Source organism: Eleutherodactylus coqui, chromosome 4, assembly GCF_035609145.1.
Source record: "Eleutherodactylus coqui strain aEleCoq1 chromosome 4, aEleCoq1.hap1, whole genome shotgun sequence".
Taxonomy (NCBI): Eukaryota; Metazoa; Chordata; class Amphibia; order Anura; family Eleutherodactylidae; genus Eleutherodactylus; species Eleutherodactylus coqui.
In genome coordinates this window covers 217,068,164-217,088,706 of record NC_089840.1, presented here as the reverse complement: position 1 = coordinate 217,088,706, position 20,543 = coordinate 217,068,164, and the positions used below count along the sequence as shown (strand labels likewise).

General features: G+C 48.1%; 1 protein-coding gene across 3 annotated transcripts; it reads left to right on the top strand.

Annotated features, from left to right (window-relative positions):
• Window positions 1-22: 22 nt before the first annotated feature.
• Window positions 23-18,815, top strand: LOC136626044 (anaphase-promoting complex subunit 16-like). Of its 3 annotated transcripts, none has more exons than XM_066600753.1 (3): window positions 23-424; window positions 15,330-15,404; window positions 18,379-18,815. In XM_066600753.1, exons 1-3 carry the CDS (start codon window positions 328-330, stop codon window positions 18,459-18,461), a joined length of 255 nt encoding a protein of 84 aa, XP_066456850.1. In that variant the 5' UTR covers window positions 23-327; the 3' UTR covers window positions 18,462-18,815. The 3 variants fall into 3 exon arrangements, 2 of the variants coding, with proteins under 2 accessions (XP_066456850.1, XP_066456851.1); XM_066600754.1 differs by having other exon boundaries at window positions 28-424; window positions 18,394-18,815; XR_010792615.1 differs by lacking the exon at window positions 23-424 and adding an exon at window positions 1,585-2,086 and having other exon boundaries at window positions 18,394-18,815.
• Window positions 18,816-20,543: the final 1,728 nt, after the last annotated feature.

Below are 20,543 nucleotides of genomic sequence, written 5' to 3'. Positions count from 1 at the left end.
GCACGGGAGGACACGTGACCCGCGGAGCTCGAGCGGGGTTTGACAGCTCACGTGACTCCTGTCTCTTCTTCCTGCAGAACTGCAACACAGAGTAGCCGGGAGGCATATTTGGGATTTCAGCCGCAGTTCAGTAGCAGTGAGCGATTCCAGCGACCTGATTGGTTGTTGGAGACACACCCCCTTTGGAGATGTGCACGTGTGGCCGGGTAGTTAAACAAGCAGCAGCACGGCCGTAGGAGGGTCGGCAACTAAGCCCAAGCCTAAACCCTAACCCTAAGGTTGCTTGAATTGCTGAGTTTAGGCAGAACTGGGGAAGAAAAAGTTAATATGCCCTCCGCAGGATTACATCATGGTGAGCGGCTCTGCGGAGCCTCGGAGCTCCTACTGCCGAAGGAGAGAAGCTTCACTCTGCTGCACGTCTGGTGTATGTAGTCTGCTCATATGTGTGTATATTTGCTGTATACTATGTATGTGTTAATATGCTGTATACTATGTATAGTATGTATAGTGTGTGTGTATATATGCTGTATACTATGTATGTGTGTGTATATGGCTGTATACTACTGGTATGTATAGTGTGTATATATGCTGTATACTATGTATAGTATGTATAGTGTGTGTATATATGCTGTATACTATGTATGTGTGTGTGTATATGGCTGTATACTACTGGTATGTATAGTGTGTATATATGGCTGTATAGTCTGTATGTGTGTATATGGCTGTATACTATGTATGTGTGTGTGTATATGGCTATATACTACCGGTATGTATAGTGTGTATATATGGCTGTATACTACAGTGTGCAGTGTGTGTATATATGGTAGTATAATACACTGTGGGCATAGTGTGTATATTCTATATGTAGTACACTGTATATAGATATGCCTGTATACTATGTATAGTGCGTGTATATATGCTGTATACTATGTATAGTGTGTATATATGGCTGTATACTATGTATGTATGTATATATGGCTGTATGCTATGTGTAGTGTGTGTATATATGCTGTATACTATGTATGTGTGTGTATATGGCTGTATGCTATGTATAGTGTGTCTATATGGCTGTATACTACCGGTATGTATAGTGTGTATATATGGCTGTATACTACAGTGTGCAGTGTGTGTATATGGTAGTATAATACACTGTGGGCATAGTGTGTATATTCTATATGTAGTACACTGTATATAGATATGCCTGTATACTACACTGTATAGTTGGTATACATTGTATATGACTATGGTCCCCTGCACACGGGCGGAAATTCCACGGCGGGATTTCTCGCAGAATTTCCGCCCGTGCCCGCCTGCATAGGATTGCTTTGCAAAACGCAATCCTATGCAGACGGCCGTGATTTGTCCGTGTGAAATCACACGCGGTAAACAAATCATGACATGTTCTATTTCTGTGCGGGTCTCACAGAGGCCCACACAGAGATGTCACCCCTGGCACGCCGCCTCCGCTCTGCGCATGTGCCCGCTGGGTGGCAGCCTGCACATCACAGAGAGGAGAAGACGCGGAAGAAGGTGAGCCGCACTGCTCACTGCCGGGGCGCGGGTCGGATCCTGCTGCCAGAATTCTCCGACCCAGCCGTCTGCAGGCGGCCTAAATAATACACCGTGTGCATGCTGTGAATGCACATTATACCTTGTGTGCATACTGTCTGTATATGATGCTCTGGATGTTGTATAACGTTTGTATATGTGTGTTCTATATAAATATTCCCAGCGCTGCAGTGAACGGACTCCAACAGACATATAAATGTGCCGGACCTACTTCACAGGGTGCCTCACACCGAGTGCACCCCTCATCTAAAGAAGCGTTGTATAATCCCCTGGGCCCGCCCCTTCCGCATGGTCCGGACCGCTCGCTGGGGATTTTTATTTAGTTTCTGCTATTGTCTATCTCTCTCCGGTTTATACTTATATATTCTAATTTCCCTCCGATGCTCTCCATGATGTGATGTCGTAAGGACCGGCGACCAGCATATCTATCACCTCAACCACCCGATTATCTGGTTCTTCCTGCCGGCCTGGATCTTTGACCCACCGGCGCTCCCCAGGGAAACCCGGTTACCGCAGGGTGAGATAAAAATATTATATTTATTAAATTGGTAAATATAAATCCCCCCCCCCCCCCCCACTCTGGGGCGCTGCCTTCTGATCTCTGTTCTGTATATATATATATGATAGAGTATATGTGTCCGACCCCATATTCCTGTGTAGAAGGCGTGTATGGCCGGTGGATGATGGTGCTGTATGTATGGTGTGAGCGCTATGCGCATACGGGTGTTGTGTGTATATATATATATATATATATACTGGCTGATATACTCGGCTTCGCCCCAGTTAGTTTGGTACAGAGAACAGGAACCGAGGATTATAGTATGTTCCCCACTTTGCCTGGTTCTTCACGTTACCCAGGAAACACCGCGTGGAGGTGACCGCGTGCTTCCTTGGCTAGAATTGTATAATCCAGTTGTGACCCCGTTACTTTTCCTACTTAGGATCTAAGGAACATTTGCGCCAAATGTCATGTTTGTCCTCCATGGGGAGTAAGGCCGCTCTCACACAGCCCGCTATTTACTGCGATGCTTAATCGCGGCACAGCGCCTCCATTGATTTCAGTGATGTTCTGCCGACTAGCGCTCGGACGCAGCATGTCTAACGCTGTGATTTTCAAGCGCTGTCTGCTCTATTTTCGTGCATTTTAGCACTTTTTAACGCACCTCATCACCCATAGTGGGGCGCTTCAAAAAACGCTGACAAATAGTGGAATGCCTTAGAAAAGGCCGCGCGAAATCGCAGTAAAACGCCATGATGTGCTAATGCGTGCGTGAGAGCGGCCTTAGGGAATTAGTGATGAGTCAGGCCGGCTTCATACGGGCAAGATTCTCCCACGAGTCTTGTGCCTTGCGGGATGTGAATATGATCCCCATTCTTTTGAACGGGGTCATACGCATGAGCGATTGTTTACCCACATTGCACCACAAAGCGATACAGGAAAAGAATCGCGACACGTACCGTCTTTGGGCGCGCCTTCACATCGCAGCGGCCATTGTTGTCAGTGGGGCCGGCGGCAGCATCGCTCCATGTGCTAGATGCACGCGATGCAATGAGGCGTCTCACCAATGAGAACAATGGGAGAAACTCCGTGATCAGCCGCGGCGGAGGATCGCTACTTCTCCGAAGTGATGCCAGATGTTTTTAATACAAAAGACGCCTCGCATCCGCGGTGAAATCGCACGTTGACGAGCGCAGTGTGAAGTCAGCCTCAGAGTCGGTCAGTGAGGGCTCACATTATATATAAAATGTGTGATAACTGTCGTTATCTGTATATACAGGGGGCATATGGGATGTACAGAAGTGTATATATGATGCAAGTGATGGTTATATATTTTTTGCTCGGTATATACGGTATGTGTTTTAACCCCTTAATGACACGGCCCTTGTTTTTCCATTTTCGCTTTTTCCTCTCCCCTTTTAAAAAAATCATAACTCCTTCATTTATTCATCGACGTCGCTCTATGAGGGCTTGTATTTTGCGGGCCGAGTTGTGTTTTTCAGTGGTACTATATAATGTACTATATAATGTACAGAAAAACTTCTCAGTGGAGTGAAATGGGAAAAAAACTAAATTCCACCATCTTGGGTGTGTCTTGTTTTTACGGCGTACAGACTGCAACAAGAATGACCTGATCACTTTATTCTATGGGTCAGTACGAATACTTATAATACCAAAGTTATATAGGTTTTTTTTGGGCTGTACTCCTTTTTTTTGTTTTTCGAAGATATGTAATTTTTAAAAATTATTTCCTGCTTCCATCGTCTGACGACTATAACTTTTTCATTTTTTCGACATAGTTGTACGACATCTCATTTTGTGCGGGACGCCCCATTGTTTCCATTGCTACCATTCTGGCGTACATACGGCTTTTTGATCATTTTTTATTACATTTTTTCTTGGATATAGGGGTGACCAAAAAAGCACAATTCTGGTGTTCTTTATTTTTATGTTCTGAGATGAGCGAACCTACTCGTTTCGAGTAATTACTCAATCGAGCACCGCGATTTTCGAGTACTTCTGTACTCGGGTGAAAAGATTCGGGGGGGGGGGGGCGGCGTGGCGGAGCGGGGGTAGCAGCGGGGAACAGGGGGGAGCCCTCTCTCTCTCCCTCTCCCCCCCACTCCCCGCTGCAACCCCCCACTCACCCACGGCGCCCCCCGTATTTTTTCGCCCGAGTACGGAAGTACTCGAAAATCGCGGTACTCAGGCAAAAAAGGGGCTTGGCCGAGTAGGCTCGCTCATCTCTAGTTCTGATGATGTTCGCCATGCAGGGTAAATAATGCATTACTCTGATAGATCAGACTTTTACGGACGCTGCGATACTAAATATGTATTTTTGTATTACTATTTAGATCCCTTTATTATAAATATGGCAAAAGGGTTTTGTTTTACTTTTATTAGCTTTTTTAATTTAATAATCAGTAAAAATGCAATTTTACCTTTTTTGTTAGTCCCCAGAGGGGACAACAACTTGTGATGCGTTGATCGCTCCTACAGTATGATCTAATGTATAGCATTACATCATACCGCGATCTGTGGTCCTGTGATGTTAAGCGGTTAACTCCTTATGGACATGGCCTATTTTGGGCTTAAGAACGCAACGATTTCTGAGGGATTTTCATTTACAGTTTTCAAGAGCCACAACTTTTAATTTTCCAGTCGACAGTCGTATAAGGTCTTATGTTTTGCGTGGTCAACTATAGTTTTTATTAATTAACTCTGCCATTGTTTTTAATTTTTTTTTTTTTTACAGCGACAATCTAAGGCCTCATGTCCACGGGGAAAATCAGGCCCGCCGCGGATTCTTCATGTAGAATCCCGCAGCGGGTCCCTCCTGCCTCGCGGACATGATGCCTAAAAATCAGAATAAACTCACCTGCTCCGGAGGATGCGGATCTTCCTTCCTTCGCGGACGGATCTTCATTCTCCGACCCGGCGGATGTGCTCGACACGCCGGCGGCGTGCCGGGCACATCTGCCGGGCCAAAGAAAGAAGATCCGGCCGCGAAGAAGGGAAGAACCGCATCGTCCGGAGCAGGTGAGTTTAATTCTGGTACGGGTCTCCTGCGGATCCGGACAGCTTCGATAGGCCTCAATAGAAGCCTGCGGGAGCCGTCCCCGCGGGAGACCCGCACGAAAATGGAGCATGTCCATTTTGTTTCCCGCACGCGGATCCGCGCCTGACGCGGGAAATGACATCCAAAGGTATTTAACTACCTGCGGGTGTGCAATGCATCCCTATGAGGCGCGGATCCGCGTGCGGGAGAAACGCTGCGGATTCTAAGCGCGTGGACATGAGGCCTAACAGTATAAATGACGCAATTCATTTTTTCTGCGGTTCGATACGTTTACAACAATGCCAAAAACATAATTTTTTTTAGGTTTTTCCACTTCATCACATTCAAAGTCACATAACGTTTTTGATTTTTTCATGGACAGAGCTTTGTCAGGGCTTGTTTTTTGCGTCACGAACTGTAGTTTTTATTTGTACCATTTCGGGGTACATATGGCTCTTTGGATTGCCTTTATTGCTCTTTTTAGGAGATATTTGCTGCGCAGGATAATTCGTGTGCTCATTACCGACACAATGATACCACATATGTGAGGTTTTTCTGAAATTAGTAATTTTTTTTCTTGCAAATAGCGGTAAACAAGTAAAAAACCAAGGTATTTTATTTTATTTCTTTACATTATTTCTTTAGTTTATTTACACTGTTTATTTCCCTGAGGGCTTATTCAGATGTCCGTATATTGTCCTGGTTTTTACACCCGCCCAATATACGGTGTCCCTTTCTGCAGGGGGAGGAGGCGGTCCGGGAGCAGTGCACTGAGCTCCTGCCCCCTCTACGCCCTTCACCACTGTTTACAATGGGAGGGGCAGGAGGGTGGGGATGGCAGAGATAAGTTCCGCCTCATCCTGCCCCCTCCGCTTGCATATAGTGGCGAGGGGCAGAGATGGGGCGGGAGCTCAGTGCACTGCTCCTGGACCAGCCCACCTCCTCCACCTGCAGAAAGGGACACCGTATATCGGACAGGCGAGAATAAGCCCTGAAGCGGACCTGCTCCATAGCAGCAGTGATTGCTATGGTAAGGCATTGCATGACTTCTGTACAGCAATACCTTATCGCTGGTTATAGCGCTCATAATCAATGGGTGAAGCACAACAGCGCCGCTAGACTTAACATAAGATCTTTGACCCGGCCTGAGAGTCACTCAATGCATCAAACTCTAATTTCATGATTTTACGGCGGTGGTGACGATGTCACAAATCTAATGACACCAAAATCATCCACCCAAGGTCACACAAAGGGGTCAAAGTGCGGTGCAAGAAAAGCCTGCAGGCGGTTTTATATAAGATTCGTTTCTCTTCCCCACATTCAGAAAATCCGAACCGTTTTATTTTTCCGATAACGCAGCTGTCTGAGGGCTTGTTGCTTCTTGTGGGGCGAATTGTAGTTTTTTATGGTTCTCTTTAATGCACCATATAATGTATTGTGAAGCTAAATAAATCCGCTGTGGGATGTCACTATGAACACTGAGGTCGCTGTGCGCAGTCACTATTACCGCTGGGGCGATAAATAAGTGGGTTTTGGGTTTCAGTTTGGGCACTCGGTCTCTAAAAGGTTCGTCATCACTGCTATAGGGTGTCTGGGGGACGCCAGGTCTGATTCTGCTGCGATATTTCACAGGTGGAAATGGACCCGGCCATGGGCATGAGGCCATACTGTGTAATGCAGTACCATAGTATTGCATTATGCTGTATGCTGACAGTCAGTCTCTTCATGGTAGCCTTGGGAATCTTCAGGAGGCCCAGGGTGTCATGACAACCAAACCACACCTTGCAATCTCATCGCGAGGGGGCTGTTTTGGACCACTAAATGCCGATTGGGGCATTTAAATGCCGCTGTCAGATCGATTTAAAGGATTAACAGCTGCGATCAATGTGAACGCTGATGGCGGCTGTTACAGGCGGGTGTCAGCTGTCAGAGACAGCCGCCCTGCCATGGATGGAGCGGATGAGGGGTAAAGTGGTTAGTCTTCTCCACTGCTCCAGGCTTCTTCGCTGGCTTTTGTTGACATGCTGCTGGGGTGACATTTTCATATACACACATGACTGCCGTGGCCAACCCCTGACCCCAGCCGTGTGCGGCGGCAGCGCTATCCCAGCACATGAGCCAAGGGGGGGCTATAGCATATTTCCATCTGCGTGGAATTTGTGTTTTTTATGAAATAGTGAAAGGAATGTAGCCGCGATCTGCTGTCAGCGCAGTTCTGTACGTTTCTGGTCTTGTCATCTTTTGCTAGGATATAAAGGTTTTGTGGCCTGTATACATGTGAGCGCGGCGCATAGGTGCCCATGAGAAAATGTACACCACCTACCATAAGGTCTCATGTCCACGGGCGGGTCGGATTCCGTGGCAGTAGCCCGCAGTGGATTCCCACTCTGTCCGTGGCCGAGGACACTGCTTACCCGTCCGGGTCTTCTATTTTCTTCACTACGTATGTGTGCGGCAGTGCCGGCTGGCGTGCCACCGTACATGCGCAGTGGAGGATTTTTTTCAAGTCTCCTGCTTTCCCGCGGGATCCGCTGCCCGGCGGCACAGTTAGATACGCGTGGGCCGCGGGTCAGACTGCTTCCATTGACTGCAATGGAAGTCGTCCATGAGGGATCCGCACTGAAATGGAGCATGCTGCAACTTGTTTCTAGACCGAAAGGTCCGCAAATCAAATCCACATGCTTTATTTCATTGCGGACGGCCATGTTTCCCTTTGTGTATCTTTCGGTTGGGGACATTGGGCCTCAGTGTTTGCCCTTGAGCCTTATTGATGGTCATTACAAATGCTCTGGTCATCAGATGCGCTAGAGCTGACTTGTCTATATGCACTCCTCACTCAGTAAGTAACGGCCATGTTCTGTGATTGACTTGTCCTTGTGAGGCGAATTACAGGAAGAGCAAAAAATGGATGGGAAATACAATTGTCAAAATCATTTCTTACACAGCTAGGGTAAAATAAAAGCTGTGCTGTGATTGGTTGGTATGTATTATACTACTGACGTAAAATAAAAGCTGTGCTGTGATTGGTTGGTATGTATTATACTACTGACGTAAAGTAAAAGCTGTGCTGTGATTGGTTGGTATGTATTATACTACTGACGAAAAGTAAAAGCTGTGCTGTGATTGGTTGGTATGTATTATACTACTGACGTAAAGTAAAAGCTGTGCTGTGATTGGTTGGTATGTATTATACTACTGACGTAAAGTAAAAGCTGTGCTGTGATTGGTTGGTATATATTATACTACTGAGGTAAAATAAAAGCTGCGCTGTGATTGGTTGGTATTTCTTATACTACTGAGGTAAAATAAAAGCTGCGCTGTGATTGGTTGCTATGGGAAACCCAGATTTTCTTTAAAATCTCAATCCATGTTAATGTGGCATTCATTCAAGTTTTAGGCTGGGTTCACACAGGGCGGATTTGCCGCAGCAGATCCGCCCGCGGCCGCTAATCTCGGGATTAGCCAGCCATGTGGATGAGATTTCTCAGAAACCTCGTGCACACGGGACGGCTAATCCGCTGCAGTAAATCCGGTTGAAACCGCGGCCGCGCTCTCCCTTTATGGGAGCACCAGCCGCAACGGAAAAGCATGCCGCCGAGCTGCTTCAAAGCCGCCGCAGCTTAAACCGCGGCGGTTCTCCCGGCGGAAATCTCGCGGTTTTTGCTGTGGCCAAACCGCGAGATTTCCGACGGGAATCCGCCCTGTGTGAACCCACCCTTAATCCGGGGCAACGCTGGTACCCCTGCTAGCCTAATAATCACATACGTGCGGCAACGACGTCTGCCCTCAGGTGTCTGCCCGTTTGTGGAGGCCTAGCTTATGATGTGCACTCCGCTCCACCGCACTTTATGGCGTTGTCTGGCCCTGACAAATGTATGTATGCACTTCTGTATGGCCATTACAAAGCACTTTGTAATATACTTTGTGCTTTGTAAATCAGCCATACAGAAGATATATACTTACCTACAGGAGTGCTCCCTATCTTCAGTCTTCTCCTCTTGTCGGGCCGTAAACACACGTCCTTGGGCCAGGGGTTCGCGCCTGTTTTTTTGCGCATGCGCAGCAGCGCCTGCCGGCTCAGGAACACGCGTCAGATTATTCGCGCATGCGCAGTCCGTACTAGAGACGGACAGGAGTGTCCACCGGTCATCAGCTGAAGGGTAAGTATTACTACTGGGAGCGGGGGCTGTCATAACTTCTCTCATGGGAGTGGGGGAGGGGGCTGCCATAACTTATTGCAGGGGGGGAGGGGAGTGGGTTGTATAACTGCCCCTGCCACCGACCTGCCCAGCGAGCCACCAACCCACCCACTATAATCCTGCCTGTGCAGGGAGGAGAGGAGGTGAGCTGTGACTATTGTGAATGGTGGTCCTGTGTTATCTATATGTAGGTGCCACCTCTCAGTGTAATCCTGTCTGTGCAGGGAGAGGAGAGGTGAGCTGTGACTATTGTGAATGGTGGTCCTGTGTTATCTATATATAGGTGTCACCTCTCAGTATAATCCTGTCTGTGCAGGGAGAGGAGAGGTGAGCTGTGACTATTGTGAATGGTGGTCCTGTGTTATCTATATATAGGTGTCACCTCTCAGTATAATCCTGTCTGTGCAGGGAGGAGAGGAGGTGAGCTGTGACTATTGTGAATGGTGGTCCTGTGTTATCTATATATAGGTGCCACCTCTCAGTGTAATCCTGTCTGTGCAGGGAGGAGAGGAGAGGTGAGCTGTGACTATTGTTAATGGTGGGTCCTGTGTTCTCTACAAATAGGTGTCACCTCTCACTGTAATCCTGTATGTGCAGGGAGGAGAGGAGGTGAGCTGTGAGTATTGTGAATAGTGGTCCTGTGTTATCTATACAGATGTGTCTCATCTCAGTGTAATCCTGTTTGTGCAGGGAGGAGAGCCATGACTATTTTGAATGGTTGAGGTGCGGACAACTAGTTGCTGTGTGGGTTAGGGTGCTGACAACTTGTCGACGCGGGGGTTGGGGTGCTGACAACTAGTTGCCGCAAGAGTTGGGGTGCTGACAACTTGTCGCCGCGGGGGTTCAGGTGCTGACAACTTTTCGACACAGGAGTTGGGGTGGTGACAAATAGTGGACGCAGGAGTTGGGGGGTGACAACTAGTCCCCGCGCGGGTTAAAAGCTGACAACTAGTCGCCGCAGGAGTTAGGGTGCTGACAACTAGTCGCCGCGGGGGTTGGGGTGCTGACAACTAGTTGCCTCAGGGGTTTGGGTGCTGACAACTAGTCGCCGCAGGGGTTGGGGTGCTGACAACTTGTCGCCATGGGGTTTGGGTGCTGACATCTTGTCGCCGCCGGAGTTGGGAGGCTGACAACTTGTCGACGCGGGGGTTGGGGTGCTGACAACTAGTTGCCGCGGGGGTTGGGATGCTGACAACTAGTTGCCTCGGGGGTTGGGGTGCTGACAACTAGTCGCCGTGGGGGTTTGGGTGCTGACATCTTGTTGCCGCGGGGGTTGGGGTGCTGACAACTAGTCGCCGCGGGAGTTGGGGGGCTGACAACTTGTCGACACAGGGGTTGGGGTGCTGACAACTAGTTGCCGCGGGGGTTGGGATGCTGACAACTAGTCGGTTTGGGGTGCTGACAACTTATCGCCATGGGGGTTTGGGTGCTGACATCTTGTTGCCGCGGGGGTTGGGGTGTTGACAACTAGTCGCCGCGGGAGTTGGGAGGCTGACAACTTGTCGACGCGGGGGTTGGGGTGCTGACAACTAGTTGCCGCGGGGGTTGGGATGCTGACAACTAGTCGCTGTGGGGTTTGGGGTGCTGAAAACTTATCGCCATGGGGGTTTGGGTGCTGACATCTTGTTGCCGCGGGGGTTGGGGTGCTGACAACTAGTCGCCGCGGGAGTTGGAGGGCTGACAACCAGTCGCCGCGGGGGTTGGGGTGCTGATAACTTGTCGCCGCGGGGGTTGGGATGCTGACAACTAGTTGCCTCGAGGGTTGGGGTGCTGACAACTAGTTGCCGCAGGGGTTGGGGTGCTGACAACTTGTCGCCATGGGGTTTGGGTGCTGACATCTTGTCGCCGCGGGGTTTGGGTGCTGACATCTTGTCGCCGCGGGGGTTCGGGTGCTGACAACTAGTCGCCGCGGGAGTTGGGGTGCTGACAACTTGTCGCCGCGGGGAAGAGGGGGGCTGTCAGTGTTACTTGTCATGTGGGGGGAAAGGGGGCTGTCAGTGTACTTGTCGCGCGGGAGGACTGTCTCCGTAACTTGTCGCACGGGAGGGGGGCTGTCACCATAACTTGTCGGGAGGAGGGGAGCTGTCGCTATAACTTGTCGCACTGGGAGAGGCGGAGGGGTGTTCTCACCATAACTTGTCGCAGGGGGGAAGGGGCTATTGCTATAACTTGTTGCACGGTGGGAGGGGGCTGTCACCATAACTTGTCATGGTCGGGGGGGAGGTGCCTGTCAAGCGGGTATCCTTGTTTCACAGTGGGGCGGCTGCAGGAGATTTCTCTCCCCGCCCCTCTCCATTCACTTTGCACAGCGGACGTTCAGTACTGAACGGCTGCTGTTTACACTGAACTCTCGTCGTTCAGGATTTTATCCTGTGAGTATAGACAGTCTCTCCTGACCCCGCCCCCTCTAAGTACACTGTACAGCAGAACATGCTGTCCTGTGGAGGGACTTAGAGGGGGCGGGGCCTGGGCAGGAAGAGACTTAGATGAGTTCACTAGAGATGGGCGTGGCCAGGACGGGAGCTGAGCGAGGCCAGTCATTGGGAGCTCGCACACAGAGGGGGGAGAGCGCAGGGCATTGTGGGAAGTCAGCACAACGGCGCCATCTTTGAAAGCTGCTTTGAACATCAGATATCAAAGTAAGAAACTGACCTTCTGGCTGATCTGCCTGCCTGAGCCCTGTATGCGGTGTGTGGGAAAAATCACATCTGCATGCTTATCATTGCTTTGCGGACATCCATGCATCCCTATGGACGGCTTGATTTGCGGTTCTCCAGCGCTGGTTCCACAAATCGAATCCGCCTGTGGACATTGGGCCTTACTTTAGCATGTATACTATTAGTATGGATATCCGGCAGCGGACGTGGTACTTGTGTGACAGAATATATGATGTGCTGCAGGGATATGGTGTATTATTGGGAAGCCCGTCCCGACGGCGACTGCAATCTATATACATATCTCCATGCTCAGGAGAATTACTCAGCGGCCTTAGGGCTCATGTCCACAGGTGCCCTCGCAGCGTTTTACCAGTGTTTGTGATACCGCGTACGGGCAGCGAGTGTACTGCGCATATCTGCGTATCTCACGGCCGCGGTCATGCGCAGTGTGGCTGTCTTTTTTTTAATCCCCCGCTGTGTCGTATCTGCGTTGCGTATGAATCGCCGCCCGTACATAATGTATTGTGTATGGACAGGTTTGCATACGCTGCTTATACAAACATATACGGCTCACTCTGCGTGGTACGCCGGAGAATAGAGCATGCTGCGATCTAGTTCTCGCTGGTATCTACATGCAGTGTCTATACGCTCATGTGCAAGGACTAATGAAGGTCCATTTACTCTCATTAGCTCCATTCAGCACGCTTTACGTGGCCGTGCAACGCATGTGTAATAGGCGGTGAAAGACCACCCGAGGACACGAGCCCTTAGGAATAATAGTTATAATGTAAAGGCGTCCTCTGTTCCTAATCCACAAAGTACTCGGGGTGAACCAACATGGAGGTCCCTCTGCATGCCCCCTCCGCCATATTTCTGTAGCCACGGGCGGAACTGTTCAGCAGCTTCCAGACTTTTGTTATATTCTTGGCGCATCTAATTACAATATTTCCCAGTAAGCAATATTCTAATGAAGCTTCTTGTACAGGATGGGCCACGGAATATTAGCCCGGCACCACACTCTCATCAAAGCTGTCTAAAAGAAAATCTTTGTTGCCATAGCAACCAATCACAGCGCAGCTTTCATTTACCTCAGCAGTATAAGAAATGAAAGCTGCGCTGTGATTGGTTGCTATGGACAACATTGATAGACTTTCTTATAGACAGTGTGGGCTGCCGTCCTTCTTTTCCGTGGACCACCCTGCAGATGCTATGGTGATGATGAGTGAGTGTGAGGCATAGCGTGTAGTTACATCATACGTACACAGGGGGCGCACCGCTTCAGCCTAAGATTGAGCCAGAATTTTGCCTTATTCAGTTTAGTAAATCTCGCACTTATATTCGGAGAGATCGCTCAGCTGTTTGAGAACAACGGTCATATTGCTTTATTGTTACTGCATTGTAGATGGTAAATATAAGGTATATGTCTATGTTTAAGGACTCTCCGGTTACCGGACAACCCCTTTTCAGTAGGACGCCCTGTGTGAAAATAATATACAGAGATACACGCGTACCCCAGGACTCAGCACTGCAGCCTGCTGCAGACTCAGGGGGAGGGGCATAGGAAGTCACATGACCTCTGTAGCCAATGATAAATGCAGCATCATGTTCTTGAACTCCTGGCATCGCGGCTATCAGGGTCTGAGCGCCGATGCCAGGAGAATGGATGGTGACACTGCAGCTTCTCATTGGCTGCAGCGGTCACCTGATTTCCTGTGACATCATCTGTCAGTGGGATTATGGGCATCTGTAACAATTTACACTTTCAACTTTAACCTCTTAGTGACGGCCCCATTGCCTTTTTACGTCCTAGCTAAGCGGGCTTTAATCCTGGAGGACATAAAAACATGCATCCTCTTAGAATTAAAGCCCTATTGCCCCCCCCCCCCCCCCCGGCAATGTGATCCGGTGTATAGCGCCGATCGCAATTAAATGAATAAATAGTTAAAAAAAGATTAAGATTCAGCTGCCCTGATGGATCCGATCCATCAGGGCAGCTGAGATTACTCACCCGCCTTGTCCGTGGTCTCCCACGGGGAATTGGTTCTCTGGGACCCGTCACCGCTCTTCTGCATATGTGTGCCAGATGTATGACGTCATGCGCATGCGCAGAAGGCCAGGAGCCCCGGCAAATTTAAAGTCTCCTGGATGCCGACTCCTGAAGGTAGCCGGGAACCAGGAGATGTCACTGGAGCCCGAGGTGACCGGTCCCCTGTGCACGTGATTGCCACTATTCAATGGAAAGCGGCGATCACGAAAAAGTTTTAAAAGGTTGGAAAGAAGTTTGTTCCATCTCCTCTCATGGATCGGATCCATAAGGAGAGGTGAAAATACTCACTCGGGTCCTCCGCGATGTCCCAATCTTCTGGGACCTGAAGTATCCTTCTGCGCAGAGGGGCTCGTGCCCCGGGAAATTTTAAATCCCTCTGCTCCTGGGTAACATGTGCAGAGAGATGTCACCGGGGACGTGATCACTGTTATCCAATAGATAACAGTGATGATTTAGAGTAAAAAAAAATGGCACCGATAAAAACTATAGTTCGCCATGCAAAAAATAAGCCCTTATATGGCCGTGGCGACAAAAAGTGGCTTTTGAAAAATGGATATAAAACCCTGCCAAAAATAGCTGCATCCTTAAGCCCAAAATAGGCCGTGTCCTTAAGGGGTTAATATAAGACAGGGTCTTCTTTTTAAGGAAGCACGGTATCTTAGCGTCTATTACGCACTGTAGAAGCCTATTGAAATCAATGTGCATGCGCAAATGCACACAAAATACACAGGAAACCTGCGTAATCGCTACGTATTTACCCACAAAATCAAGAAGATTTCGCACGTTTCTATTACATGCGGAAATACGCTGCATATTTATGTGAAGTAAAAGAATACCAATACGCCGCAAAGCGCAAGGCAACAGCGTATTTACAGACCGAAATACGCAAGCGCCCATGTGAATGCGGAGAAATGGTTACTTGTGCTGGTCTTCATTTTCTTGTTACCTCTATAGCTCCAACATATTCTGCAGCAATGTACAGAGATTGTCGTCCCTAATATCTGTCATGGTCGCCGGTAACGCTCACAATGTAATGTTTCTATCGCAAACACACACTACACGCGCCTGCAGATGCGGGACAGTTTCATCAACGGACATTTAACCTAGACATGTGTTTGGCGCTAGTAGTCCATAAGCGTGCACGGGGGGCCATAACATGCACATGTCAGTAAAAGTAGGTGGAAATGATTGGAATCCTGGCCAGTGTCAGTAGATGTTCTACAACTTGTAGGCAGGACATACAATAGTGCAGTCTGGTCAAGAACGTTGCTCATGCGTTTTTCTATCCTTCTGTTTGCAGATGGCTCAGAGGGATTCCTTTGTGAATCCGTGTTCAGTTATCAAGTCGCATCAGCGCTGAAGCAGGTGAAACATGGTAAGTAACGAGTGCAAATCATGACCATAATCCAGTCTACACCAGCAAACAGAAACTCATCCTACAGATTTCTCTTCTATCAAACTGTATTAAGTAATGCATGCCTGTTTTATGGCTGAGGGAAGTGAATTAAAGAGTTTGTAAACTATTGGTGACCTATCCTGAAGATAGATCATCAATAGTAGCTTGGTGGAAGTCCGTTACCAGGAACCCCACCGATCAGCTGTTTGTAGGGCCAATGCACTAAGTTTAAATCTGCAGGAAGCAGACAGCTTCCTTCTCAGTGCGGTGGCCAGCCCTGGCATTGCAGTCATTGAAATGAATGGAAAATTTGATGCAATACCGAGCCCTGCCACTGCAGTGATTATGGAGCTGTCTGCTTCCTGCAGAAATCAGCTCAGTGCACCAGCCCAGAAACAGGTGAGATGGGACGGGGAGCTGGTGAACTAAGATCCCGTCCCCTCTCTGACCCTCGCCATTGCTTGCAATGGAGGGGGCATAACAGGATGGAACATAGCTCCGCCCCTGACCCAACCCTCCATTGCAAACAGTAGCAAGAGGCAGAGAGGGGGCGGGAGTTCAATGCACTAGCTCCTCCCCTTGCAGAAAGGGGCAGCGTATATCAGCCGGGCGTGAAAACCTGACCGATATATGCCCGTCTAAATAAGCCCTAAAGGGAGAATGGTGGGGTTTTGGCATTTTTATTGTTGTTTTTTTTATAATTTTTTAACTTTTTCATTTTTTTTACATTTTTGTCTTTTTTAGGGAACTTGCATAATCCTTTTTTTTATTCTTCTAATACTCTGGAATGCTGAGGCATAGTAGGGTATTAGACAGGCTATGAAGCTCAGAGTCTTAGCGCCATAGCCTAATTTAGCTGGCAAACCCGGAGGCTATATTCAAGCCTCCGGATGCAACTGAGACCCTTCAGAACCGCTTGATCACATTGCGAGGGTTCTGATGGTGACACGGCTTTCATTTGACAGCCGATCACCAGCTCTCCCTGCCATGGAGACCATTGGCCGGCTTCTGACGAGCCGATGGTCAACGTGGCAGGGAGAGCTGTCCAATGGTGACAGAGGGAGCCCTCTGCTTCTGTCAGCCCTTTACATGCTGCAGTCGCACAGACCACAACATGTTAAAGGGTTAAACAGCGGAGATCAGAGGTTTTCTCCGTTCTCAGCTGTCAGCACTTTACATGCTGCGGTCACAGAGATTGCGGTATGTAAAGGGTTAAACAGCGGAGATTGGAGGTTTTCTTTGTTCTCTGCTGTAAGAGCTGGTGCCCGGCTATCATCTGACAGTTGGTCACCAGCTCTCCCTGCACGCGGACCATCAGCCGGCGTCTGAAAAACCGATGGTTTCCGTGGCCAGATGTAAACAGTGCAGGGAAGAATCGGAAAGTTGCCGGTAGATCGGTTATATCTTCCCGCTTCTTTTTTTAAAGTCCTGCACTGGTTCTTTGTGGGACTATGCAGGCAGAGCACAATGCCACAGCTTATGGCATTGTGTTCTGCATGGTCCTATAGTGAAACATAGCCAGGAAATCTTCTGGGCTATGTCACTATGGGCAGCGCAGCTAGTCCTGGAAAATTTCCGGGCGTGCCACTGAAGAGGTTAATGCTATAACTTACAGATCTTGAGATATACAACTATAACAAGAGGTATGAGTTACTACAAATGACTGGTTACTTTTGTACTCCTATGACTTATGATTTAAGAAAACTATAAGACTAGACTGTGCTAATGTCATGAGGTGGTAAGGACTTCTGCAAAGGTTGGGCTACATTTGGAGCCTTCATCACTAATTCTGACTAGAAAAACAGCGTTGTATGCAGAGCTATTTTTCCAATCAAAACGAGAGACACTTCAGAAGGCACAAAATTTGGCAACAGAAATATCAACTTAGCTTTTTAAAGGCTTACATTATCAGCACATTTGCAGTATGATATTTCCTTCCCCTTCCCCCTCCACCCCATGCCATGTTCATTTTCTGCACCAACATTTTGAAATATGCACCATATCTTGGGATATGCATCAGTCAGAGACGGTCCTCCAATCAGCATTGCCAAGACAGCTGGCGCAGCCCATCAAAGCGTTGACTGGTCTAGAACAGTGTTTCTCAACTCTAGTCCTCAGGGACCCCCCTATATGACCTGTCGGGGGTCTCTGAGGACTGGAGTTGAGAAAAGCTGGTCTAGAAGTCTTGATTTTCACAGCCAATTATACTGTAGAAAATCTCCAAGATTTTGTTGGCTTTCAAGGAAATGCACCATTTGAGTTGTACTTTGCTATCGTTCACTGCCTCTGCTTATGCTACACCGTAATTTACTGACCATAAGTCAAGTAAGGCACCCACTATTTGTATTTTTGATAAAGGCATTTTATGCAAAATTAAAAATCGGGTATTTTACACTTGGATGGACCTCTTTTCTCAATCAAACTATCCACTTCCTCTGAATATCCAGCCATATTTGATCCTGATAGTATAATAAACCCTCCATCCACAGCCAAAAACTAGGCTGGATTCACATTTGCACTATTATTTCCATTGTTTGGCTCCATCATAGGAGCTAAACATTGGAAGTGCTGGACCCCATGCTTAACTGACATGAATGATGTCCATAGGACCCAGTTGACTAGCATGGTGTCCTCCGGGCTTCCGCCAGGCTGCTCGGGAATCTATGTCAGCTGTGTGCCGAAGACGCTTGCACAGATATGAACAGTCTAACCTGTGCCTACACTAATTGGGTAAAGAAGCATCCCTAAAGAACCTTCTAAGTCTTCTAACTGCTCAGACAGTCTGTCACCAGCTTGAGAGCACCTTGTAAGTGTCAATGTACACTGTGATAAGACTATGTTCCTGTCAAAAGCAGTGATTTCTTATGATCCTTCTCAGTGATTACCCGACATCATGGAGCAACCTGGAGAGACTGGAGAGAATCCTGTTCTAATTGCAGTAACATTTGTTTAGGTCTAATCTTTTCAGATCAACAAGTATCCCGGATGGAGAAGTTGGCCGGATTAGTGGAAGAGTTGGAAGCAGATGACCCCTAGCCCACTTCCACCCCTGAGCCGGACCATACTAAACGATTAAACTGTTATGTGCAAGCATGAGAAGGTACTACCAGGGCTCAACATCCTCTACCATGTCTTCAGTTGTTCTTCTAAAACCAGCATCTTATACTGCAGTCGTTGCCGCTCCATAGAATGAGTCTACAAATCGCTACACGTTGAAGTCTTCTACCATTTGTGACTATCCCGACCCATAAAGCCGTTTACCATTGTACCTTCACTGGGAATGAACAGGGACGATTGTTTTCAGATTTGTATACAGTGAAAACTTGTGTATAATGTTACATTTTTGCTAAATGTTTTTATTTTCTAAAATAAAGATGAGTTTTGTAGTTACATTTTTATTAGTGTTTTAATTGTGAGGAAAGATGTAATGTTGTGCCAGCAAGAAAAAACTAAAGTGTAATTTAGAAATCCACTGTCCAGGGTGTAGAGGTATCTAATGACCTCTTACAGTGCGATGATCCCTATACTTCTTTAATTTGCTCATTTACATTTAACAAAAGTCTCTCTCAACATGCATACATGAGCCTATGGTGCCCATGACCCTGTCACCAGTTGTCCTTCTTCGAACCGCTTTTGGTAGGTACTAACCATTGCATCTTGGGAACCGCCCTCCCTGGTATTCTGGAGGGCTCTGTTCCAGTCGTCTAGTCGTTACTATTTCGCCAAAGTTACTCAGTTTCCTACACTTGCCCATTTTACCTGCTTCCAACACACCAAGAGCTGACTCTTCACTTGATGCTTGAAGGGTTGTACCAAGATATAAAGTTATTCCCCTGCCTACAGGATAGGGAATAACATTATGATCCGACCACCGATTACAATAATGGGTGTTCCGATGGACCCCTCATGGCTGGATGTGAGGATGAGTGTGATGCGTGCTGCAGCTCCATTAACTTCAGTGACAGCGCTCAGCAATCTCTGGCGCTCATACTCGACAATTTCAGGCACTGTCATTGAAATAAACGTAGCTGTGGCATGCTCGTGTGTCCTTTGCTCCATTCACGTGGAGACCATTGGGACCCCCATTTTTGCGATTGGTCAGGGTCCAACCACTAGGACCCTAACCAATCATATATTGTGGATAGGGGAATAACTTTATATCCTGGTACAACACCTTTAACCCCTTCCCGCCATAGGACATAGAGTTATGTCATGGCAGGGTGGTACTTAAGGCAACATTACATAACCTTACGTCATGTGGATCTCGCGGGATCTAAAACAATCCTGCGCCATCTGGCAGCAGGAGCTGGCTTATACTGATAGCCTGCAACAGCGGGGGTGCATTGGGACAGTGATCCCCGCTGTTAACCCTTTACATGCTGCAATCTATGTAGATCGCTGCGTTTAAAGGGTTCACAGAGGGAGTGCGCTGCCTCTGGACATTACTGGACCCACGCAATGTAATTGCGAGGACCGTCGGGTTGTCGTGGCAACAGGACGCCAGATACAGGCATCCTGCTTTGCCATTGCCTATGTTCGCTAAAACCAGCGAAAAGCCATAGCAGTCCTGCAATGCCCTATCATAGCTGTTATGAATGAGGTCCCCTTCAGGGACATAAACAGTGTAAAAAACAAAAGACATGGTGTAAAAAAATACAGAAAGAAAGAAAACCCTTTCTTGCTCATTTTTCCCTATTTCTATAGAAAAAAAAACGCAAATGTGGTATCCTCGTGTCTTTAATGACCTGTTTGAGCACCAATTTGAGCACACTAATTATCCTGCACAGCAAAAAATGGTAAAAAAAATGGAGGCAAAATGCTTATTTTATTTATTTTGGTCGCCTGCAGACGGCTGGATTAGATCCGGCAGCGAGAATTCTCGCCGCGGGACCCGACCCGAGCGCCTGCAGAGAGCAGCGCATACTCACCCATGCCCCGCAGCTCCGGATCTTTCATGTACCGGCAGCTGGCGCATGCGCAGACCGGAGCCAGCAGCGGGTGAGTGACGTTTCTGTGCGGGGCTCGCAGAAATAGAACATGCTGCGGTTTGTTTGCCTCGCGAGATTTCACAAAGCCTAACTGCGGCCGTCTGCATAGGATTGCGTTTGTTAACGCAAT